At 40.1% G+C, this 21809-nt stretch overlaps 1 protein-coding gene across 2 annotated transcripts; it reads right to left on the bottom strand.

Moving 5' to 3' along the window:
* Nucleotides 1-9664: 9664 nt before the first annotated feature.
* Nucleotides 9665-20600, bottom strand: Ifi214 (interferon activated gene 214). 2 transcript variants are annotated; one of them, XM_039090523.2, is made up of 4 exons: nucleotides 15969-16118; nucleotides 15301-15582; nucleotides 13138-13268; nucleotides 9665-9841 (listed from the first exon to the last, which is right to left on the bottom strand). In XM_039090523.2, exons 2-4 carry the CDS (start codon nucleotides 15560-15562, stop codon nucleotides 9821-9823), a joined length of 414 nt encoding a protein of 137 aa, XP_038946451.1. In that variant the 5' UTR covers nucleotides 15563-15582; nucleotides 15969-16118; the 3' UTR covers nucleotides 9665-9820. The 2 variants fall into 2 exon arrangements, with proteins under 2 accessions (XP_038946451.1, NP_001333295.1); NM_001346366.1 differs by lacking the exon at nucleotides 15969-16118 and adding an exon at nucleotides 20458-20600 and having other exon boundaries at nucleotides 9674-9841.
* Nucleotides 20601-21809: the final 1209 nt, after the last annotated feature.

A 21809-nucleotide genomic window follows, 5' to 3' on the forward strand; every position in this document is an offset into this window, starting at 1 on the left:
TTAGTGGTCCCCAAGGTTTTTGACAATATACTCTGATACCCAGTGTTTGTAAAAGCCCCACAGAGGCTGTGCTCTCAGAAGCTAAAGCCATGAGCTGCAGTCATGCAATCTTCTCAAAAAATCTCTAGTATATTCAACCAATGTTGGTATAAGGTTGGTTTGAATATGTATTTAGCTGACATGACAGTCTTTTGGGGCCAATGGGCAAGGAGAGTAAGGGAGTGCCCAGTAGCTGCTTATTTTTTTTTTATCTTGATTAACTTGAGTATTTCTTATTTACATTTCGATTGTTATTCCCCTTCCCCGTTTCCCGGACAACATCCTCCTAACCCCTCCCCATCCTCTTCTATATGGGTGTTCCCCTCCTCATCCTCCCCCCATTACTGCCCTCCCCCCAACAATCACGTTCACTGGGGGTTCAGTCTTAGCAGGACCAAGGGCTTCCCCTTCCATTGGTGCTCTTACTAGGCTATTCATTGCTACCTATGAGGTTGGAGCCCAGGGTCAGACCATGTATAGTCTTTGGGTAGTGGCTTAGTCCCTGGAAGCTCTGGTTGGTTGGCATTGTTGTTCATATGGGGTCTCGAGCCCCTTCAAGCTCTTTGAGTCCTTTCTCTGATTCCTTCAACGGGGGTCCTATTCTCAGTTCAGTGGTTTGCTGCTGGCATTCGCCTCTGTATTTGCTGTTTTCTGGCTGTGTCTCTCAGGAGAGATCTACATCTGGTTCCTGTTGGCCTGCACTTCTTTGCTTCATCCATCTTATCTAATTGGGTGGCTGTATATGTATGGGCCACATGTGGGGCAGGCTCTGAATGGGTGTTCCTTCTGCCTCTGTTTTAAACTTTGCCTCTCTATTCCCTGCCAAGGGTATTCTTGTTCCCCTTTTAAAGAAGGAGTGAAGCATTCACATTTTGGTCATCCCTCCTGAGTTTCATGTGTTCTGTGCATCAGGGCAATTCAAATATTTGGGCTAATAGCCACTTATCAATGAGTACACACCATGTGTGTTTTTCTGTGATTGGGTTACCTCACTCAGGATGATATTTTCCAGTTCCATCCATTTCCCTATGGATTTCATAAAGTCATTGTTTTTGATAGCTGAGTAATATTCCATTGTGTAGATGTACCACATTTTCTGTATCCATTCCTCTGTTGAAGGGCATCTGGGTTCTTTCCAGCTTCTGGCTATTATAAATAAGGCTGCTATGAACATAGTGGAGCATGTGTCTTTCTTATATGTTGGAGCATCTTTTCGGTATATGCCCAAGAGAGGTATAGCTGGGTCCTCAGGTAGTTCAATGTCCAATTTTCTGAGGAACCTCCAGACTGATTTCCAGAATGGTTGTACCAGTCTGCAATCCCACCAACAATGGAGGAGTGTTCCTCTTTCTCCACATCCTCGCCAGCATTTGCTGTCCCCTGAGTTTTTGATCTTAGCCATTCTCACTGGTGTGTGGTGATTGGTAAAGATCTTTTCCCAATCTGTTGGTTGCCGTTTTGTCCTAACCCCAGTGTCCTTTGCCTTAGAGCTTTGCAGTTTTATAAGATCCCATTTGTCGATTCTTGATCTTAGAGCATAAGCCATTGGTGTTGTGTTCAGGAAATTTTCTCCAGTGCCCATGTGTTCGAGATGCTTACCCACTTTTTCTTCTATTAGTTTGAGTGTATCTGGTTTGATGTGGAGGTCCTTGATCCTCTTGGACTTAGGCTTTGTACAGGGTGATAAACATGAATCGATCTGCATTCTTCTACATGCTGACCTCCAGGTGAACTAGCACCATTTGCTGAAAATGCTATCTTTTTTCCATTGGATGGTTTTGGCTCCTTTGTCAAAAATCAAGTGACCATAGGTGTGTGGGTTCATTTCTGGGTCTTCAATTCTGTTCCATTGGTCTATCTGTCTGTCTCTGTACCAATACCATGCAGTTTTTATCACTATTGCTCTGTAATACTGCTTGAGTTCAGGGATAGTGATTCCCCCTGAAGTCCTTTTATTGTTGAGGATAGTTTAGATATCTTGGATTTTTTGTTATTCCAGATGAATTTGCAAATGGTTCAGTCTTAGCAGGACCAAGGGCTTCCCCTTCCACTGGTGATCTTACTAGGATATTCATTGCTACCTATGAGGTCAGAGTCCAGGGTCAGTCCATGTATAGTCTTTAGGTAGTGGCTTAGTCCCTCGAAACTCTGGTTGGTTGGCATTGTTGTTCATATGGTGTCTTGAGCCCCTTCAAGCTCTTCCAGTTCTTTCTCTGATTCCTTCAACGGGGGTCCTATTCTCAGTTCAGTGGTTTGCTGCTGGCATTTGCCTCTGTATTTGCTGTATTCTGTCTGTGTCTCTCAGGAGTTATCTACATCTGGCTCCTGTCGGTCTGCACTTCTTTGCTTCATCCATCTTGTCTAATTGGGTGGCTGTATATGTATGGGCCACATGTGGGGCAGGCTCTGAATGGGTGTTCCTTCTGTCTCTGTTTTAATCTTTGCCTCTCTGTTCCCCGCCAAGGGTATTCTTGTTCCCCTTTTAAAGAAGGAGTGAAGCATTCACATTTTGATCATCCGTCTTGAGTTTCATGTGTTCTATGCATCTAGGGTAATTCAAGCATTTGGGCTAATAGCCACTTATCAATCTCTATTGGCTTCTACTTGTTTATTTATGTTTTCCTGCATTTCTCCAAGGGAGTTCTTCATGTCTTTCTTGAAGTCCTCCAGCATCATGATCAAATATGATTTTGAATCTAGATCTTGCTTTTCTGGTGTGTTTGGATATTCAGTGTTTGCTTTGGTGGGAGAATTGGGCTCTGACGATGCCATGTAGTCTTGGTTTCTGTTGCTTGGGTTCCTGCGCTTGCCTCCCACCATCAGATTGTCTCTGGTGTTACTTTGTTCTGCTATTTCTGACAGTGGCTAGACCGTCCTATAGGCCTGTGTGTCAGGAGTGCTGAAGACCTGTTTTCCTCTTTTCTTTCAGCCAGTTATGGGGACAGAGCGTTCTGCTTTCGGGCATGTAGTCTTTCCTTTCTACTGGTCTTGAGCTATTCCTGTGGGCCTGTGTCCAGAGTCTACCAGGCAGGTCGTTTGGAGCAGAAAAGTTGGTCTTACCTGTGGTCCCGTGGCTCAAGTTGCTTGTGGGGGGACTCTCCGTGAGGGCGGCAACCAGGAGGGCCTGCGCCGCCTTTTCTGGGAGCCCCCGTGCACCGGGGTCCCAGATGGCATTAGGTGTTTTCCTCTGGAGTCAGAAATGTGGGCAGAGTGTAGTCTCTTTTGGTTTCCCAGTCGTTTCTGCCCCTCTGAAGGTTTAGCTCTCCCTCCCACGGGATTTAGGTGCAGAGAACTGTTGACTGTGTCCCTTCAGGTCTGGGCGGTGTCTGGAGCGCGGGGGACCTGCAGCTCCAGTGCCCCTATCTTCAGGTCCCAGAGGCCGTATACAGTTTCCTCTTGGGCCAGGAATGTGGGCAGGGGTGGGCAGTATTGATGGTCTCTCCTGCTCTGCAGTCTCAGGAGTGCCCACCTGTCCAGGAGGTGAACTCTCTCTCCCAAGGTGTTTGGGAGCAGTGAGCTGCGGGCCAGGATCAGCGAGGCTGGGGCTCCAGCTAAAAACTGGAAGTGTCCGGTTCCAGAGGAATTTTGCAGATGTGTGTCCTGAGACCACCAGGCAGGTTGCTTGGAACAGAAAAGTTGGTCTTACCTGTGGTCCCGCAGCTCGTGGGGGGTTGCTTTTGAGCTCTCTCTCCGTGAGGGCGGCAACCAGGAGGGCCTGTGCAGCCTTTTCCCCAGTAGCTGCTTATTAAAGAGCCAAAGTTCCCAATATCTCAGCACATTTGTCTGTTTAAAGGAAAAGGTACTCAAGAGGGACAACTTGTAATAAGGACTTGGAAAAATGATCATGAACAACAGTGACTTTTTTTTATCAGAGCTTTTACAACACTGAACAGTTACACAACTCCTAGGAACAAATGAGTTATCTATCTACCTCCAATCCTAATTATTCCAAGTCTTAATTATTAATTGTTGTGTCAGGGCCTAACTCAGTAGGTAGCTTCATTCCTAAGATATATGGTTCTGAGTTATATAAGAATTGTTTAGTTAACCATGAGCAAAGGAGCAAGAAAAAGAACAAGCAAGAGAACAAGCCAGTGGTCAGCATTTTTTTTTTTTTTGAGTACCTACCTTTAGTTCTTGGCCTAGCTTTAGTGATAGACTTTAACCTGGAAGTGTAAGCTGAAAGGCCGTTTCCTTTCCAAGTTGCCCTTAATCAGAATGTTCTATCACAATAGAGAAGAAAGTAGAGCTCCAGTGCTAAGCAATTAGTGTTATGGGGATTATCAGACTTAGAGTTCATTGAAGTTGGACTTCTCCCTATGGTTAGTTTTGGATCTCATGTTTCATTTCAGTGATAATCCTATAAAGGTGAATGTAGGAACTATATACATTTTTAGGGTTTTAAAATACCACATGAACATATAGAGCAATTGAGGCTTTGTAGAGGTCCATTAAAGGAAATCCACTTTTTCCTGGGTAAAAGGATAGCTGAGTTATACTTCTGTCTAGGAGTTAAGAGATAATATTCTGAAATGCTCCAATGATAAGAACATTGTATAGTATTTACTAAGGCCTAACTAAAGTATTAAGGCCTCGATGGGATGTTGAGGCCTAGGTAACTTGTTACACAGCAAGTCTGCCATTTTGTGCTATTTCTATTATTATAAGGAAACTTTCTCATATATTGTTTCTGCTGTTACTAGGAAACATACTCATGCCAAAGTTGACTACATATTTTGTTATGTTCTATGCCCTTGGGAGCCAATCACAATAGAAATCAGTAGAAATGCTTTGTATAGTTACCTAAAATAAGCTTGGACTGAACCAACAACCCAACAGCACTTTCTCTATCTGTATATAAACTTTTATGGTATTTGGGTTTGTAAGCTGTCCCAAGGAAGGATCCCAACTTAGGATGGACACCTGCACCAATATAAGAAAGTATTTGATAAAAGACTGCCATTTTGAGTAATGGGTCTAGTAAAGTTTAAGTCCCCAAGAACTTTCTGAAAACTGACATCCTACTTGGCAGAAAGAGACATATAACTAACATCCTGGTTGACAAGCTAAGACATGAATGTTAGACAAGTCCTATCCAAGTTAACAAACTAAGAAATGAATGTTAGACGAGGCAAGCCCCTGCCACAGTTGAATACCTCGACCAATGGGAACAGGATAAGAGTACAACAAAGACATGTTTCTAAGAAAGATCCCTATTCCTAAATCCTGATTGATGGAATAACTTGGCAAAGATGTTTGTAGGTATCATGATTAAAAAGCTGTATAGGATCTTTACTCAATATCATGGTTCAGCTACTGAGCCTGGGATGTGGCTCTGATCTATCGATCTTAGGTTGTGGTGGTCAATCAACCGTTCCCATTTGACTGAGATTGGTGTTTGAGTGGTTTGTGCACTGATTCCCAGACCACAACAGTATTGTTTCCTCCATCAAGAACTAATTCATTATCATGTAGGTGGGGGGTCTCTGCAGGTGTCAAAGCAGAGAGTGAGTAAAGAGGTGAGAATGAAAACATGGTTCAAATCGACTTTGTCAGTCAACCTGGATCAAACCCTGAGGAGTCTGATGCCAGGCACTTTGTTTCCAACCAACTGAAACACAGTATAATTTGAAAAAAAAAAGAAAGTTTCCTGGTGTAATACAGTCCCTGGAGCACAAGGAAGCATAATTATATTTAAACTCAACTCAAGGTACATGCCATTTCTTTCAAGAAAATGAGTTAAGGGTCTACATTAGGATCTGGCTTAATCTTGGTCATACAGGCATGTAGAGGTCATTTGGACTACTGGCTACTTCTGGTCCTGGTTGTGGAAGCTGGGGGGAGCCCATGGCTGTAAAGGTCATGTAGATTACTAGCTACCTCTGACTCTGGTTGTAAGAGGAATTTGCTATGTCCTGGCCCAGATCACTAGATTATTAATCACCTCTAATTCCCAGATTCTGGATAGAAGATCATGTTTTACTTTGAGAGGTCAACACTGTGTACTTAACATTCACAGTGTCCCTGGAAATCTGTGGACACAAGGACCTTTGTGCTCACAACATATCTGGGCCATGGGATCACCTGATCAGGATACTGCCTCTTAGAAATCTGATGACATGCAAAGAAGATGGGAGATTATTTCTGTAATGGGATGAAAGACCTATACTACTGAAATGATGTCCTTTGATATAGCCACTTACATTACATCTACTATGAAAGATGGTGAAGCCTGCTCATTTCTCTCGGTTCTTTATAGAACATATGTGTCCCTTTCCTTCTATCTTTTTACTTTGGGCAGTGAACCAAAGTCTAAGCACTCTTTCCCTGACACTTTGGGTGTTTTTCCTCTTCACCTTGACCTGCTTTCCCTCATGCTTTGAAACCATCTGTACATGTGTACTTTCTTGTCTCTACCTTCCCCCTTCTAGCAGCTACGTAGACATACAAAATGCTTGATAGCTTTTCCTCTGAAACTCTCATGAAATTGTCCTCAAGCTTCCTTCAGAGTCGGTTTCTAAATTCTTTTATGAACAACACTGAGAACTCCAACAGGCGCTTTTATTTCCTAGCGTGGTAATGACAGCACCTATTTGTCTGAATAGACACCAATACTCTGACGTCAGTCTCGACCTATGTCTTTGAGCAAAACAGAAGTAAGATGTTCCTTTTAGGGGCCTATCCCTGCTCGAACCATGAAGTTTTGACAACGTACAGCGTACTAGCTATCAGTTCTCTCTTATGCAGTGGGACTCAAATCCATTCCAGATACAGTTGGTTACTACTTTAAAAGTAGTGCCACTATAGTACTAGATGTTATACTTTTTCTTTTTCCTGAACTTACAAAGAGATCACAACAGGTCGAGTGGACTTTCTATTTTGAGTGAGGTAATCAGACATAGGTTTAGAAAGAGAGGAGATTGTGTCTTTATATAAACATTAGAGGGATTATAAACCACTTTCTGCTTACTGTGCCCAGGTACATTCAACATATTGTTCTTATCTTCATGGAATAGCATTGAAGAGCACATTTGTGAATACATTTTCAAATTTGTCAAGTTATAATCCTTCCAAACCTATTAGGGTAACAAGATTTTTTTCCTACTCTCTTAGTTTCTTTTGTATTTTTATATGAGGGTGTCACATATCAGGTTATTTTAAGAAACATATTTATTTCTCTCTCAGAAAGAGCTGGGAAACCAAAGATAAAGACTTTGGCATTTAGTGAGATTTCTTTCTGTATCCTTGTTACCAGATGTGCTGTGTAATTTTATGTCAACTTGACATGAGCTAGGGTTATCTGCAAGGAGAGAAGCTCAATTGAGAAAATTGCTTCCTAAGATCTGAATGTAAGGTCTTTTCTTAATTAATGCTTTATGGAGAAGGGCACAGCTCATTGTGAATGTTGGCCTTGAGTTTTATAAGAAAAAAAACAGTCTGAGCAAAACATGAAGAATAATCCAGTAAGCAGCACCACTCCATGGCCTCTGCATCAGTTCCTGCATCCAGGTTCCTTCCCTGGGTTCCTGTCCTAACTACTTTCATTGGTGGATAGGGATAGTGAACCAAATAGACCCCATCAACTTGCTTTTGCTCACAGAATTTCATCACATCAATAGATACCATAAGACATAAGAAAATTGTATTCAGGAAATTGAATTGAACATTCATACAGATTTCAAATTAGGTGGGAACGTTTATTTAAAGCTAGAGGATATTGCAGGTTAGGAAGAAATAAGAAGTCAAAGTGAAGAACAGGCCACATAAATGAAGATACTCAAGCATAACAATCACTATGTGGTGATAACGTTATGGAGTTCAAGGGAAGTAGGACGTTTGTTGTCCAAGGGACATAGCACAGGTGATTCTCTATTTTTGTTGACCAACTTGGGTACCACAGGCTTTGTTCACTGCATAGGTCCCTTCCCATGATGTATCTAATATTTATTAATCACTAGCATATAAAATAATACATAGGCATAAGATGGTAAATATGAGATAGTTTGTCTCGTTGTATATGCACCAAGACCCGTCTAGGCTGTATCAGGCCTTCTCTTTTAGTATCAAGACATGTTCTGAGATATGTATTACTAAAAAAAAAATTGTTAAAGAAAGCTAAAAGAATAGTTTACTTCTATTGTTTGAAACATGTATCTGAAACCTGCTGCACTTGAGGGTTCTAGGTTGTCAATGGTTTTGCAGGTCCATTGTTCATAGAGGCGTTCGTTTGCATAGTATTTGAAAGTAAGTCTCTGAAGCTGCCAGTTCACTGTTAGAAGAGGGTTGGATATAAACCCCAAGTCAAGTGGAGTTCCAGGCTGCTAAACTATACCCTATGCTTGATTAATTCCTTCTCACATGGTAGTAATATAAAAAAATCCAAGGAATCAGTCCTTTTGGCCATTTTTGTAGTGTTATCAATCAATTTATGAGAACTGATGAAACCCTTATGACCTTAGCACATTCCAATTAGTCATATTTTCCAATGTCACTCCACTGGGGCCTTTGACTACACAAATTTCTAAGGAGTCAGAAACACTTATGCTTCGTTCTTAACCCATTATAGCTGCTATCTCTACCCTTTCTTTTCTCCTTTCCTCCATGTTAGATCATTGTCCAGTGTCATTACTGATACTGATTATAGATGTAACATGATATAGATTCACTTAGGAGACAATACTTTGGGCATGTTTGTGGGGAATTGTTGTTATTTTTTTCTGTAAATCTATTTTGGAACTCAGCCTAAATGTGAGGGACAACATTACACTGTCAAAGGCTGTGAACTGAATATAAAAAGAAAGAGAGCTCTCCTAAGAGCACACAATTGCCCTCTGATTTCTGCTCTGCTGATACAATGTGATCTGTCACTTCATTCTCATCTACCATTAAACTGTGAGCAAACCTAAGGCTTTTCTCTCAGTTGCTGTTTCTATTGTCATGCAATTGAAAGCCAATTAATACTGCAGGAAGCCTTGACTGAGGCTCAAGACTGGATTTTTAGTTCATTTCCTTAGCTTTGGTTTTGGACAGCTTCCTCATGTTCTCAAGGTTTCCCTGACCCTTCCTTCACCTTATATTCAGAGGTGAGACAACTTACTGTTGCAAGCAGTACAGTGTACTCTTATCATTCACTTCTGGAAATTCTTATTTCAAATGATGAAACTCTACAATGTACTCACATTTACTCAGGGAAAAGTGTAGGAAGGGCTGCATCATTTCTGAAGACATTAATCTCCACAGTTGCATTCCAGCCCGCATGTCAGCCTTGACATGCTCTTTATTGATAGCTTGATTTCTCTGAGGATGACCCAATCTGTTCTTTTATATGCAAGGCTTTGTCTTTATTTATTTATTTATTTTTTTGGTTCTTTTTTTTCGGAGCTGGGGACCGAACAAGGCTTTGTTTTTAAATATCTCACCCGAAGCATAAATGAAAATATTTCATCAAACATATTTATCCCACCCTGATCCGCAGACCCAGTTGTAAAGCAACTGGCAAATGCAAGAAACGTGAAGTACCTGATTCAGATGGGGAAAAAAAACCCCTTTTTTCTTTTAAAGTATAAGCACTATAAAATCAAAACATGTAATAAAATGCAAAAAAATGTAGAAAGAAAAAGTACCATTTCCTAGAGCAAAAAAACTGGCTTTAATCAGTTGAATGACTTTTTTTTTAAGAGTTGGAACTGGATCTTATCTGTATGAACATCAGTGGAATCATAGTCTCCATGACAAGAATTTGTGCAGTTTCATAACTGAAGCAGGACCAAGTGGTTGCTTTTCACTTCCTAGCCTTGATGACCTTGAAGAAAATAGTAATGACATTAGATTAGTCTTGGTGGAGCTGGTCACACACCTCCCCATTTATTCACACTATCTTGTCTCTCTGAGCCAGTCCTATTCTTTTTACCATCACCTGCCTACTATAACGATTTTCTGTTCCTGCAGTCACATTATACTTTTTGGCTTGAGACTACAAAAATGTGTTCTTTTCTCTAAACCAACATCAGTGAAGGTGGAAGAGAATGATAGGCCATGGAACAATGAAAGAGAAGAAGGTGGGATACCTAAAGGCAAGGGTTTGAATAGACAGCTTGGATTGGGCAGGAGAGCAGGAAGAATGCACAAAAGGCATGCCCAAACAGCTGCTGTGGGAAAGTTTAGAATGTTGGCTGATGGTCCTGAGAACTAGGGCTCTCTAAGAACATAACTATGTGAGTTAGGAGGTTAGCCCCTGTATTTTCATTTGTTTGTACTATGTTCTTAGCCTTGCTTTAATATGCAATGAATACTGTGTGTGTGTGTGTGTGTGTGTGTGTGTGTGTGTGTGTGTGTGTGTGTGTGTGTGTGTGTCAGGGTGAGGAGACCATGGATTTTGGCAGCGTTGTGGTCTAGTTTGCTCCAGGCACTCTTGGCAGCTTATATGAGCTGTTGTGAGTTCTGCTTTTGGGTCTTAGTGATGTGCATAAATTCTATGTCGTAGATGACCACTTTTAGTCAATTTGAAAAGAAGCCACAAAGCCAGAATTTACAACACATCTCTTAAATCAAAGCCACATTCTTATCAGATAATCTCTCTGCTTGGGTTAATACTTTTATTACTAACTTAAAACAAAACAAAAATCCTGGCTGTTTGGAATGGGAGCTGGCTTAGAACCCACTATGCTAGCCCCCAACTCCTATATATCAACCTGCTTTCAGGTTCCTAAATGGTGGAATTAACGTGTGAACCACTATGCCCAGCCCATAACCTAACAGCATTTAAGAATCTTTCTGAATTTCCTTTTTCTCAAAGAAAAAAGAATTCACTCTAAAGAATTCTCTCTCAGTAGCCACAGTGGCATGGAACATCTTTTTGTTCCCTCTTGTTATATGCAAATGGTTCTGTTGCTTTTAACACCATCACTTGTTTGGAACCTTGCTGGTGACCCTCTTCATCAGCAGGTTCTCTGTGTATCTTCTTCAGTCTTGGTTTCTGCACAGAATGTACACAGCAAAAATGCTACAATAAAGACTTAAATAATTGGGTAGAGTGAGGGAAAAAATCTCAACAATACCTGACATGATATAGCTTAGTTCATAGAAGAAATGGAGATTTGGGTAATAATTTCAGCCTAGTAGATAATCTCATACTTAGCAGATAATTTCATACTTAGCAGAAATTTCATACTTAGTAGATAAGCCTAGTATATGTGCATTTCCCTAGTGTTGACAAATAAACTTACATAGTAGCTCACAGCATGACATCGGCATCTGAAAATAATGTACAGGACTTAAGAAATGATAGTCACAGGGATTTTCAGTATGCTTTGCAGGTACAGAGAAGACTGGATACAGCCTAAAGCCATACCACACAGGGTAATCTTCATGCAGTGTTTCAGATAATAGAATCATTTATGCCTACGCTGATTGCCTGATTGGCAGTTCAGCATATATTAAATATTTTAAATATTTAAAAAATGATTTCCTGTGAGAATAAGTATAAGAATGTTCATAGGTGTGTGAATGACAGAGAGGACAAGCTGTGCTGTTAGTCTCTGCTTTTCACTTCATCTGAGACGGGTGGGCTGGCCCGTGAGCTGTTAGGGAATCTTGTGTGTCTGCCTCTGATCCCTCCATTGGAGCACACTGTGATGATAGACATGATTGTTACACTCTGGATTTCACTTGGTATGCTCTTAGTTTTTGTCAACTAGATGCAAACTAAATGACCAGAAAGAGGGAATCTAGACTGACAAGTTGCCTTGATTAGATGGAGCATTAGATTGGCAGCCAGCTATAGTGCATGTTGCTGTTGATATTGCTGTTAATGATTGATGTGGGAACACCTAGCAGTTCTCTCTGAGCAGTGTCATCTCAGGCTTCTGTTCCTGTGTTTTGTCCCTGATGGAAGCAGGTAAAGATAGACAAGCAACCTGGACAATATGGGAGGGAGTTGGAGGTCATTTGAGAAGCCAGGATCCTGAGGTTATTGCTAAAGACACCTGAGGACTCTGGGTCTGGCAAACATTTAAGATGGCTCTGTAGTCCCCTGAGGTATTTGTGACAACAGTTCAGTATGTGGCATCTGTTTACATTAAAATCTTTTAACTGACCATCTAAAAGCCTTATTTCATTTAATCTGCTGTCTGTAGTCTATTGCTATCAAAAGGACTTCATAATGGCAAACCCTCCCAAGGAGGAAAAAAATTTATTTAATTGAATTTTTGATTTAAGAATTTGATAATATGCTGAGTAATTTAATCATATGAAGAGATTATGGAATCCTAGGTTTATATGGGTTTATTTTCCCTGTTTTCAGTGATCAACATCTCTTTCTCTTGATAACAGTTGATTTTCTTCCTTTATTGTGTTGGAAGACTAGACCCAAACTCTTGTGCATGCCAAACTGCTTTCTTCTCTCCTACTTATTAACTGCCCTCACCCAGTCATGGTTTTAAATATTAGATGAAGCACAATAATTTTAGAAACAAGAAACTCAAGATCCTGAGAACAACATCTTTTAAACAGAAGATTGGAGGTAGGATTGCCTCACACTGGTTCAACCATTTCATTTACTCTTCTATGCGTCTCTGTAGTGACAGAAAGGCGGGTTTATGTTTAGAAAGTCCGAGTTGAGGTTCAATGTTCTTTAACGGGCTTTGGAAAGCTATGTCTTTAAATTGACTACCATTTAAACAATGTCTAAAGAAAAAAGTAATGATTTAACCTATTTTATATTCCTTTATTGTGCCTGTTTGGGTGGATGTACCATTGTGGCCATGCAGAGATCACAAAGCATCTCGTGGGAGATGGTTCTCTCAGTCTATCCTGTGGGATCTATGAATTGAACATGGACTATCAGCATGGCATTACACACCTTTCTTTGATGAGTCATCTTGTCTACCTAAGTAATGATTTTATATTTTTTAGAGAACTACATTACACAAGTTACAGGATGCAGTAGTTCAGACACATGAATGACAAGTAAATATGAAATTAATTACTTCAAATATTGACTTTTACTATGTCCTATGACTAAATAGAAAAATACTGACTTGGTGGTTAAATAGGGAGGGACTTCAGTAGTTTTTTTCACTCGGAGCTTAGCTACCATACCTGTGTACTCCTCCTGCCTGTTTCTGGTTCCACATCTTCATTTATGGTGGACATAGGTTGGGAAGTACTGGGTTCTTCTCGTCTTTGTCTTTTCTCTGCTGTTTTCCTTTTCTTTATCTGTTTCATTTTAGCTGATGTAGGAGAGAAAAGACAGTAAACACAGGGAACTGGTCTCAGGGAACTGAAGCACATCGTTTGTTCTCAGGTCCTGCTTGCCTCATTGTGCTTACCTCCCTCTACTAAGAGAACTTTGTGTGCCCACATGGTGCCCCAAACTATCAAGTCAGGCACAGGACAGCCTTAGGCTTTTCCTTGTTCTCTCCAAGGGAAGTTGGTACAGTTGTCCCATCCTGGGGACTTGTATGTCTATCAGTCAAGTCCTGCCCCAACCCTTGTATCCTACAGTCTGTTTCTAAGAATTTAAAATTTAGGTCTGGAGGTTTCAGTGGGTAAAGTCCTTGCTCTCAAGCATGGAAACCTGAATTTGGGTATCTGGTGACAACTAAAATTGCCCATCTAGAGCTTTTAGTCTAAGCAGACATATTCTAACTTGCTTGTTTAACTGAAAATGAGAGCCTCACATTCCATAAGATACTTTCCCTCAAAAACAGCATAGAGCACAATAGAGGAACTCACCAAGTGTTGACCACTGGCCTTCAAATGCTCCAATGATAATAATCATTGACAAATTTCCCTCTGTAGATGATCACTAAGAACTAGAAAATCCTTGAGCAAAATGATCTGATTAGTGATATGACAGATGCTATTTACCCTTTGTTCTGTTTGGTTTTTCTATTAATTTGATTTTTGCTTGTCTGTTGGCTTTGATATAGAGTCTAGCTACATAGCTACAGTCTGTCCTTAAACTGAATGTCTCTGTCTCAGCTTTGTGAGTACTAGGACTGAAAGAACCTAGCTCGAGTCTCAGGATGGCACGCCCCAGGAAACACCGATCCCGGACGAGCCCCCAAATGAAAGATCCCCGAAGAGAGACCCTTACTCAAGTCTCAGGAGGTCGCGGACCCCAGACACAGAGAGACCATTTTGGATGTAATAAGCAAAGGCGAGGTTTATTACGGAGATCTATTATGGAGATCTCCGGGCTGACATGTATCCTGCGCAGGAGACAGAGGTGTCGACCCAGACTTTTAGAAGCAAGGGGCTTTTATAGGGTGAGGAACAGAGGGATGGGGAGAGTCGGCGCGGCTATAAGTGATTGGCTCATTCAAACAGACAACACAGCAGAAGAGTACATGTTGACTGGGGCGTTCAGGATTTTAGAAGCTAGGGGCTTATCAGGGTTTGAAGGACATCTGGTTAAGGTGTGACTCTGAGTAAGCTGAGGGAGGTGCCCTTCTGCCAGATGGTTTATGAGTCAGTCATGATAACTCGGGCTGGTTCCTGCATTCCTTTTCTTTATCTTTATGGTCTGTTAGTCTTAGCGGCAGGGCGGGCCCGTGTCATGTCTGGACTTGCCTGGGCTTGTTTTTCAGTGTTTAGCCCTGAGTCTGTGAATTTTGAAACTTATTCTTTTAATTTTATATTTTTAAACCTTAAATCTGTATGATTTTCCTTTCAGGACCACAGATAAGACTATTTTAAAATTATTCAGGCTTTCTTTTTTTTCTGTTTAAAACTAGGTGCCTTTATAAGTGAAACTACTTTTTTTTTTTGGAGCTGGGGACTGAACCCAGGGCCTTGTGCTTGCTAGGCAAGCGCTCTACCACTGAGCTAAATCCCCAACCCGTGAAACTACTTCTTAACACTGAGAGGTAGGCTTTCATGTAATTATTGACTACATTTGTTTTTGTATATCAGATAATATTGAGTATCTTAATGGAGCATTGACTTTAACTAATTTTAATATTTTGAAATAAAAAATCCCTAACTTTATTTTAAAATTTTCTCTTCTTTCTACAGTAGTGAAAAGTCTCATCTCACCAGAACTTCTGTGTTTTTAGTTTTCAGAATGCCCCCAAAGATATTCAACCCCAAATACATCAAGATTCTTCTTAAGAAGGACATTTTGTAAGATGTCATTATTTTGACAACCGGAATGTTGCCATCCTGAGGCACACACCATAATAGGCCGTGTCAGGTAGGAACACTGTGGAGTGAGCACAAATTTGGAGGAATTGAAGAAAGGGTTGCATGCAAACTTACCTTTTGCCTTTGCTTTCTTGAGTGTATCAGCAATGTTTCTAAGTCCAGGAATCTCCTTATACAGTTTTATCAGTTGGTCCAATCCAGCATCTTTTGGGAACTTGTCCTCCATCAAGTCAGCAATCTTAACTCTGTCATACTTATCTTGCATTTTATTTAGTTTTAGTTCTTTTCTCAACAAGGCCTTAACCATTTTAAACTCATGGTCAGTAATATCCATTAATCCTGTCAGAAGAACAATTCTCTTGTATTCATTCACCATCTCTCAAATTATGGGTGAACCTAAATGAGAAGAATAGCATACAGAATTACACACATTTACAGACAAATTCGAAAACAAGATAACACCCACCCAGGTGAGTGAAAGACCCATACCATAGAGCTCACAGTTGCCTTTATGAGAGAGATTATGAAATGAGCTACTTTGAAAAATAAGTGTGGAATTAATCCACTAATAAACAAGCCTAGAAAATGCTTCCGTGTTAACAACAGTATCTGACTTAGGTTTGTCAAGGTCTTTGGTGGAAGAAAGTGGAAATACACAGTTGCTGCAGTGTTTAGAGTATGGGCTATAAGCACTGTCTTAGTCATTGTTCTATTGGTGTGAAGAGACACTATGACCATAGCAACTCTTATAAAAGACAGCATTTAGTTGGGAGCTTGCTTACAGTTTCAGAGGTTTAATCCACCATCATCATGGTAGGGAGCCTGGCAGCAGGCAGGGAGACATGGTGCTGGAGAAATAGCTGTGAGTCTATATCAAGCATCAGGAAGAAGCCACTGGACCTTGCTTAGGCTTTTGAATGTCTAAGTCCACCCCCAGTGACACTTTCTTCAACAAGGCCACACCTATTCCAACAAGGCTGTACTTCCTAATTCTTTAAAACAGTGCCAAGTCCTAGCAAGTAGGCATTCAAATCTACGAACCCATGTGGGGAGCATTTCTTATTCAAACAACCAGATATGTTGAAATTCTGGGTGTTCTTTCTAATAATCATTGATGTTGGAGCCTGTCTCTGGTTGTGTAGTGTTTGTTGGTTCCCTACACTCCTGGCTGAAATGAATTATGTGCAGAGGGGCTGCATCCTCTCAGCATAAATAAATAATGGTTAGCTACAACACACAGCCTGAACTGGGGGCACTGACACTTGCCTACTTGGCTCTAAACATCTCGTATTGGTGTTCTGTTTCTGTCAAATCCTCATCTCAGGGTTCTCTGGGACCAAAGGACTATCACTGTGCTGAACACCTACATACTTTCTAGAGTCAGATCGCAACATTTGTTGGGTAGAAGTATGCCAATAGTTGCTTGTTTTCTCTCCTTTCTGCTTGATGTCCTATGATATCATTCATCACTCTTATTTTTTCATTGACTCTGTTTTCTGTATCTAAGCCATGATTGCATTCAGTTTAAATTCCTCAATAATTCCTCAATTTGTCTAAAAAAAAAACTTTCCTTAAAATATCCTGGGAGGCCCAAAATGATCTGTCCTTGTCCTTTATTCTTAATATGAGAGACCTGAGGGTTTACAGGCCTTTTGCACTTGTCTTGCTTTGTGATGTAGCTAATTAGAGTTTCGCTGCCATTCACTCATTTCTTTCTATCTGCTGCCTATGATAACTTTTAAGAAGGAAAACAAGATGTGACTTTGCTTTCTGGAGTGTTCCAGAATTCCTAAAAGAACATGATCTCATGAGTCTGGATCTGATTAGCCACTTGTGTACTTTCTGAATGACTCAGCATCTGGATGGATTCCAAATTAGCTTAAATTTGCAAATATTGTGGGTTAGGAATTATGTTCTGTATATCTTTTGTATAACTGGAATGGTACGTTTCCTGGGTCTATTCATTGCTTTTCTTTTGAGAAAAATTATAGGCATCATGTGGCTGAAAAGGCCCAGAGGATGAAAGGAAAATCTACTCGAAGATACATGGTAGTTAGGATGATTAAAGATATTGAAGAATGTGAGTTTTCTGTAAACCTTCAGAAATGAAGACTGTTATCTTAATGTTCCTACGGCTGTGATAAAATATTGACCAAAAGCTACTTGGGGTAGAAAGGGCTCCAGCCTCCAGTTTATTGCCTAAAATCTTGTCCTAATTTCCTTTAGTGATGAACTCTAGTATACAAGAACACTGCATAATAAACTCTTTCCTCCTCATGCCACAGAGGGATGCTGCTTATTGGCTTGTTCTCCATAGCTTGCTCAGCATGCTCTCTTACAGCACCCAAGACCACCAGTCCAGGGATGGCACTTCTTACAGCGAACTGGGCCTTCCACATCAATCAAGACTTGTGAGAGTAACCAATCAATAACTGATTTGGCTTAAGGACCATTCCCTGTGATGGAATGTATACCTGACCCTGCTTGGGTTACCAATAACCAGAGACTAGATAACCTAGGGGACCTCAAGGACCCTAGGGAAAACCAAATAATACTGGTATAAAAAGAGAAAAAAAACCGTAGTGATAAAATGACTCCTAACAGTACCCTGCTGTACTCATAGAGCAGTGTGTAGTGTATTCTGCTCTACCTACATTTCAGTTATCATCAGAGAAGTTTCCACTGTTATAGATGGGAGCAAATATAGAGACCCACAGCTAGACTCCTATGCAGAAAATAAGAAACATTGGAATATCCAGCCTTCCATAGAATGTCCTCATCAAATCCCTTCCCTCAGAGAACAAAACAGAAGAGGAGGTGTGAAAGAGTAGAAGAGCCACAGGGGATGGGGGACACCAAGAAAACATGACCTTCAAAGCCAACCTGAGCAAAGCTTATAAAACTCACAGAGACTGAAGAAAAATGCACGGGGCCTGCACAGGTCTACATTAGGTTATTTGCTTACCGTATGGCTTCCAGTTTAATTTTTTTCTTTTTCTTGGGTGTGAAAATTAGTGGGCCTCTGATTCTTGTGCCTTCTTTTGCTTTCCCTTCTGTTTTTGTTTTGTTTAACTTTGTTGTGTTAGTTTTTGTTTTACCTTACAATACTTAGTTTTGTTGTATTTTTCTAAAATTAATAAAAATCTAGCAAGCAGAGCAAAAGTTAGCAACTGAACTATTATTTATACCTGATGGACGATGGAAACATCAATGAAGTGACACTAGTGGAATCAGTCATTCCAGACCAGGCCTCATGCTCAGGACTAGCTAGCTGACCAACATATAATGGACATCACTGTGTGTGTGTGTGTGTGTGTGTGTGTGTGTGTGTGTGTGTGTGCATGAGTGTACTTTTGTTTGTGTACAGTTTGGTAGATATTTTCTCTTTGGGTGTTGTATTTTGTTTTCTTGTTTTGGGGGTTTTGTTGTGTAAGATTTTTATTTCTTTTGAGAAAGAACTTAGGTTTGGGTAGGTAGAGAGGGACAGAGGATCTGAAAAAGATTTGAGGAGTGGAAGAATTATAAAAATATATTTAAATTTAAAATTATTTTAAATAATAAAAATGTAATATAATACAAATTGATATATAGCCATATGTTATTAATAAACATTCACTGGAGAGGGAAATTTTTAAATCAAATCATTTTATATTGTAACTAAAGGAAAAGTCATTTCATCGATATTAGATTTAAAGTTGGTTTAAAATACTACAAAATGATAACATTCCTACAAATACTTGATTTATCTAATAATAATAGTAAGGACCAGAATATCATGGTACATTAGAAGAAGTACATGATATTAGAAGTACATCTCTATGGAGGCTCTGCCAGAGCCTGACTAATACAGATGCAGATGCTCACAACCATCCAGCAGACTAAGCATGGGGACCTGGATGGAGGAGTTAGGGGAAGGACTGAAGGAGCTGAAGGAGTTTGCAGCCCCATGGGAAGAAAAACAATATTAATCAACCAGATCCCCTATAGCTCCCAGAGACTAAACCACCAACCAAGGAGTACACATGGAGGGACCCATGGCTTCAGCTGTAAATGTAGTAGAGGATGGCCTTGTCTGGCATTAATGGGAGGGGAGACCCTTGGTCATGTGAAGGCTTGATGACCCAGCATAAGGGAATACTAGGGCGGTGAGGCAGGAGTAGTTGGTTTTGTGGGGGAGCACCCTCCTAGAGGCAGGGGGAAGAGGGGATGGTATAGGGGTTTTGTGAATGGGAAACTGGGAAGGGGGAGAACATTTGAAATGTAAATAAATAAAGTAACCAGTAGTAGTAGTAGTGGTAGTAGTAGTAGTAGTAGTAGTAGTAATAATAATAATAATAATAATAATAATAATAATAATAATAATGGTAATAAAGAAGAAGAAGAACATCTCTTGATTGCTAACGGGAACAAAAAAAGTAAAATCTTTTGCAGTGAATTAGAAAGTTTAGTAACATAAATGGTAAACTTAGCGAGACTGGTTCAAGGTTCACAGAAATCTGAAATCAATATTTAAGAGCTTCTATCCAAGTTCACACAAAGTCCTCTGCCATGGTACATATCTTCTTCAAAATGTTCTATAAGTGTACAAGAAACATCACTCTCTACATCTTACCATTTGAGAATCAAAAGGAAAACAAAAGAGCCCAAACATTTAACTTTCCAGGTGATAGAAATTACCAGTAATGGAAATACCACCTTTGGAGAAGTGTGAAGAAGAGAACACAGAATATGCTAGGGAAACTGTTAAAACATTGTATGTTTACATATTATGAATCTGAGAAACTTCCGACTATACATGGTGCTTGGATACTAGAAAATTCCGTTTCATGTCCAGGGGCACTTTTCACTCATGATAATTTTTCAAGTCACTATCTTGGCTTTTTCCTACTCACTCACCCACAGACCCAGGTAACCATGAGCTCCCTATCCAAGATAATTAAATAATTATAATAACATATTATTATAATTATAATAATATTTACAAATTATCTATATTTTATATATAATATGATTATGTTATAATTATAATAATTTATATTACCCACTCACTCAGATTTATACTTAGAAAGTGCATTAAACAATCTAAAATATGCAACATGCTTTAGTCTTAGCTCCTTTCTCTGTGGTGGAGGACTAAAGATGGCTGCCGTGGGCTCCCTGCTGAGTGCAGCAGACACCAGATCTGCATCACCCAACCAACAAAGGTCTTTTCTCTGTTCTTGTTGTTTTCACAGATGTAGCTAATATCTACAGAAAACAGGTAGATCTCACGTTGCTGGTAGTTCTCTAGAGAGAGAAAAGCTTCTGAGATCTTCTACAGGGTAGGACTCAAGGCTTCTCCACTCCTCTTCTTCCTCTCCTCTGTTTTTCTTCCTCTTCTTGTTTTGTGGGAAGAGGAATGAAGGAACAGCAAGTTCTCCTCCCAGAAGTGTGCATAGCTTTCGATTTCCTCAGATATTGAAACTCAACAGCTTCTTCTTGTATTTCCTTTAGTTTTCAGACACTCACACTCCATTGCTATGTTTTGCAATAAACTCACCAGTAGTCACTAGAAATGTACTTTCTTTTGAATAAAGATGAACCCCCAAAAGGCAAAGCTGAGTCCCCAGGCCAGTTGTTTTTTTCCTGCTGAGGATTTAGGTAGCAGCAAGAGAATTTGGCAATTGCCAGCTGTACTCGAATGGATTTAAAAACAAAATCTGAGATGAAATCACTTTTGGTTTAAATGCTTCATGCAGCATTCATTCTTTTATTAGTTCCCTGAACTTGACATAGTATGATGTTGTTAGAAATATACTACTCCAAGCTCAAGTAAAGGCAAAGGATTTTGGCATCAGCCTTCCTCTTGTCTGTTGTTGTTGTTGTTAATTTATTTATTTTTAAAGACAGAGTCTCATTGTGTAACCTTGGCTGGCCTGGAACTCTCTCTGTAGAGCAGACCCAGTTTAGGTTTAAATCTTTTAACCAGCTTTGGAAAATCATGTTCTTTAGCTGGTCATTACCTTAGTTAAGAACTTTTAAAAATATGCCATCATCTGTGTTTCCATCATTGGGACTTACAGTACACTGAAGTATTTCTGAAACAATATAGATGACTAGAAACTGAATTTGCTGACACTAGACCCCTTTTTCACTAGTTCCTTAGACTGCATAAAATACTAATTATTCTCAAAAAGGAAAGGGAAAGCCAGAGAGAAGCTTTTTTCTTGAGAGCTCAGCTGCTCGACCTGTGTTGCCTCTGCCTCTGGGGTTGATTCTGGTTGCACTCCTTTACTCATGGTGGGTGTAGGTTGGGAAATGCTGGCTTCTTCTTCCTTCTGTTTGGCTAATGTAGTTTTCTCCTTTTCCTTTCTTCATCTTTTGAACTGATGTAGTAAAGAAAGCAGAGAGAACCTGAAAGCTGATACTACTTTTCCACTCAGCTCCTGCCTATGTCTCAGTGTACTTGCCTACCTATGTTGCAGAAGTCCAACATAGCCACAAGATAGCCAAAGGTCCCAAGCCGGACACAAGTACTGTGGACAGTCTTCATGGGGATAATTCTAAATTACAGCAACAGAGAAAGAAATTATGGCTTAATTTGTGATGTGGCAAAGTAGTGATGTTAGACTTCTTATCCCTAT

This window comes from Rattus norvegicus, chromosome 13 (genome assembly GCF_036323735.1).
Source record: "Rattus norvegicus strain BN/NHsdMcwi chromosome 13, GRCr8, whole genome shotgun sequence".
NCBI classification, from domain to species: domain Eukaryota; kingdom Metazoa; phylum Chordata; class Mammalia; order Rodentia; family Muridae; genus Rattus; species Rattus norvegicus.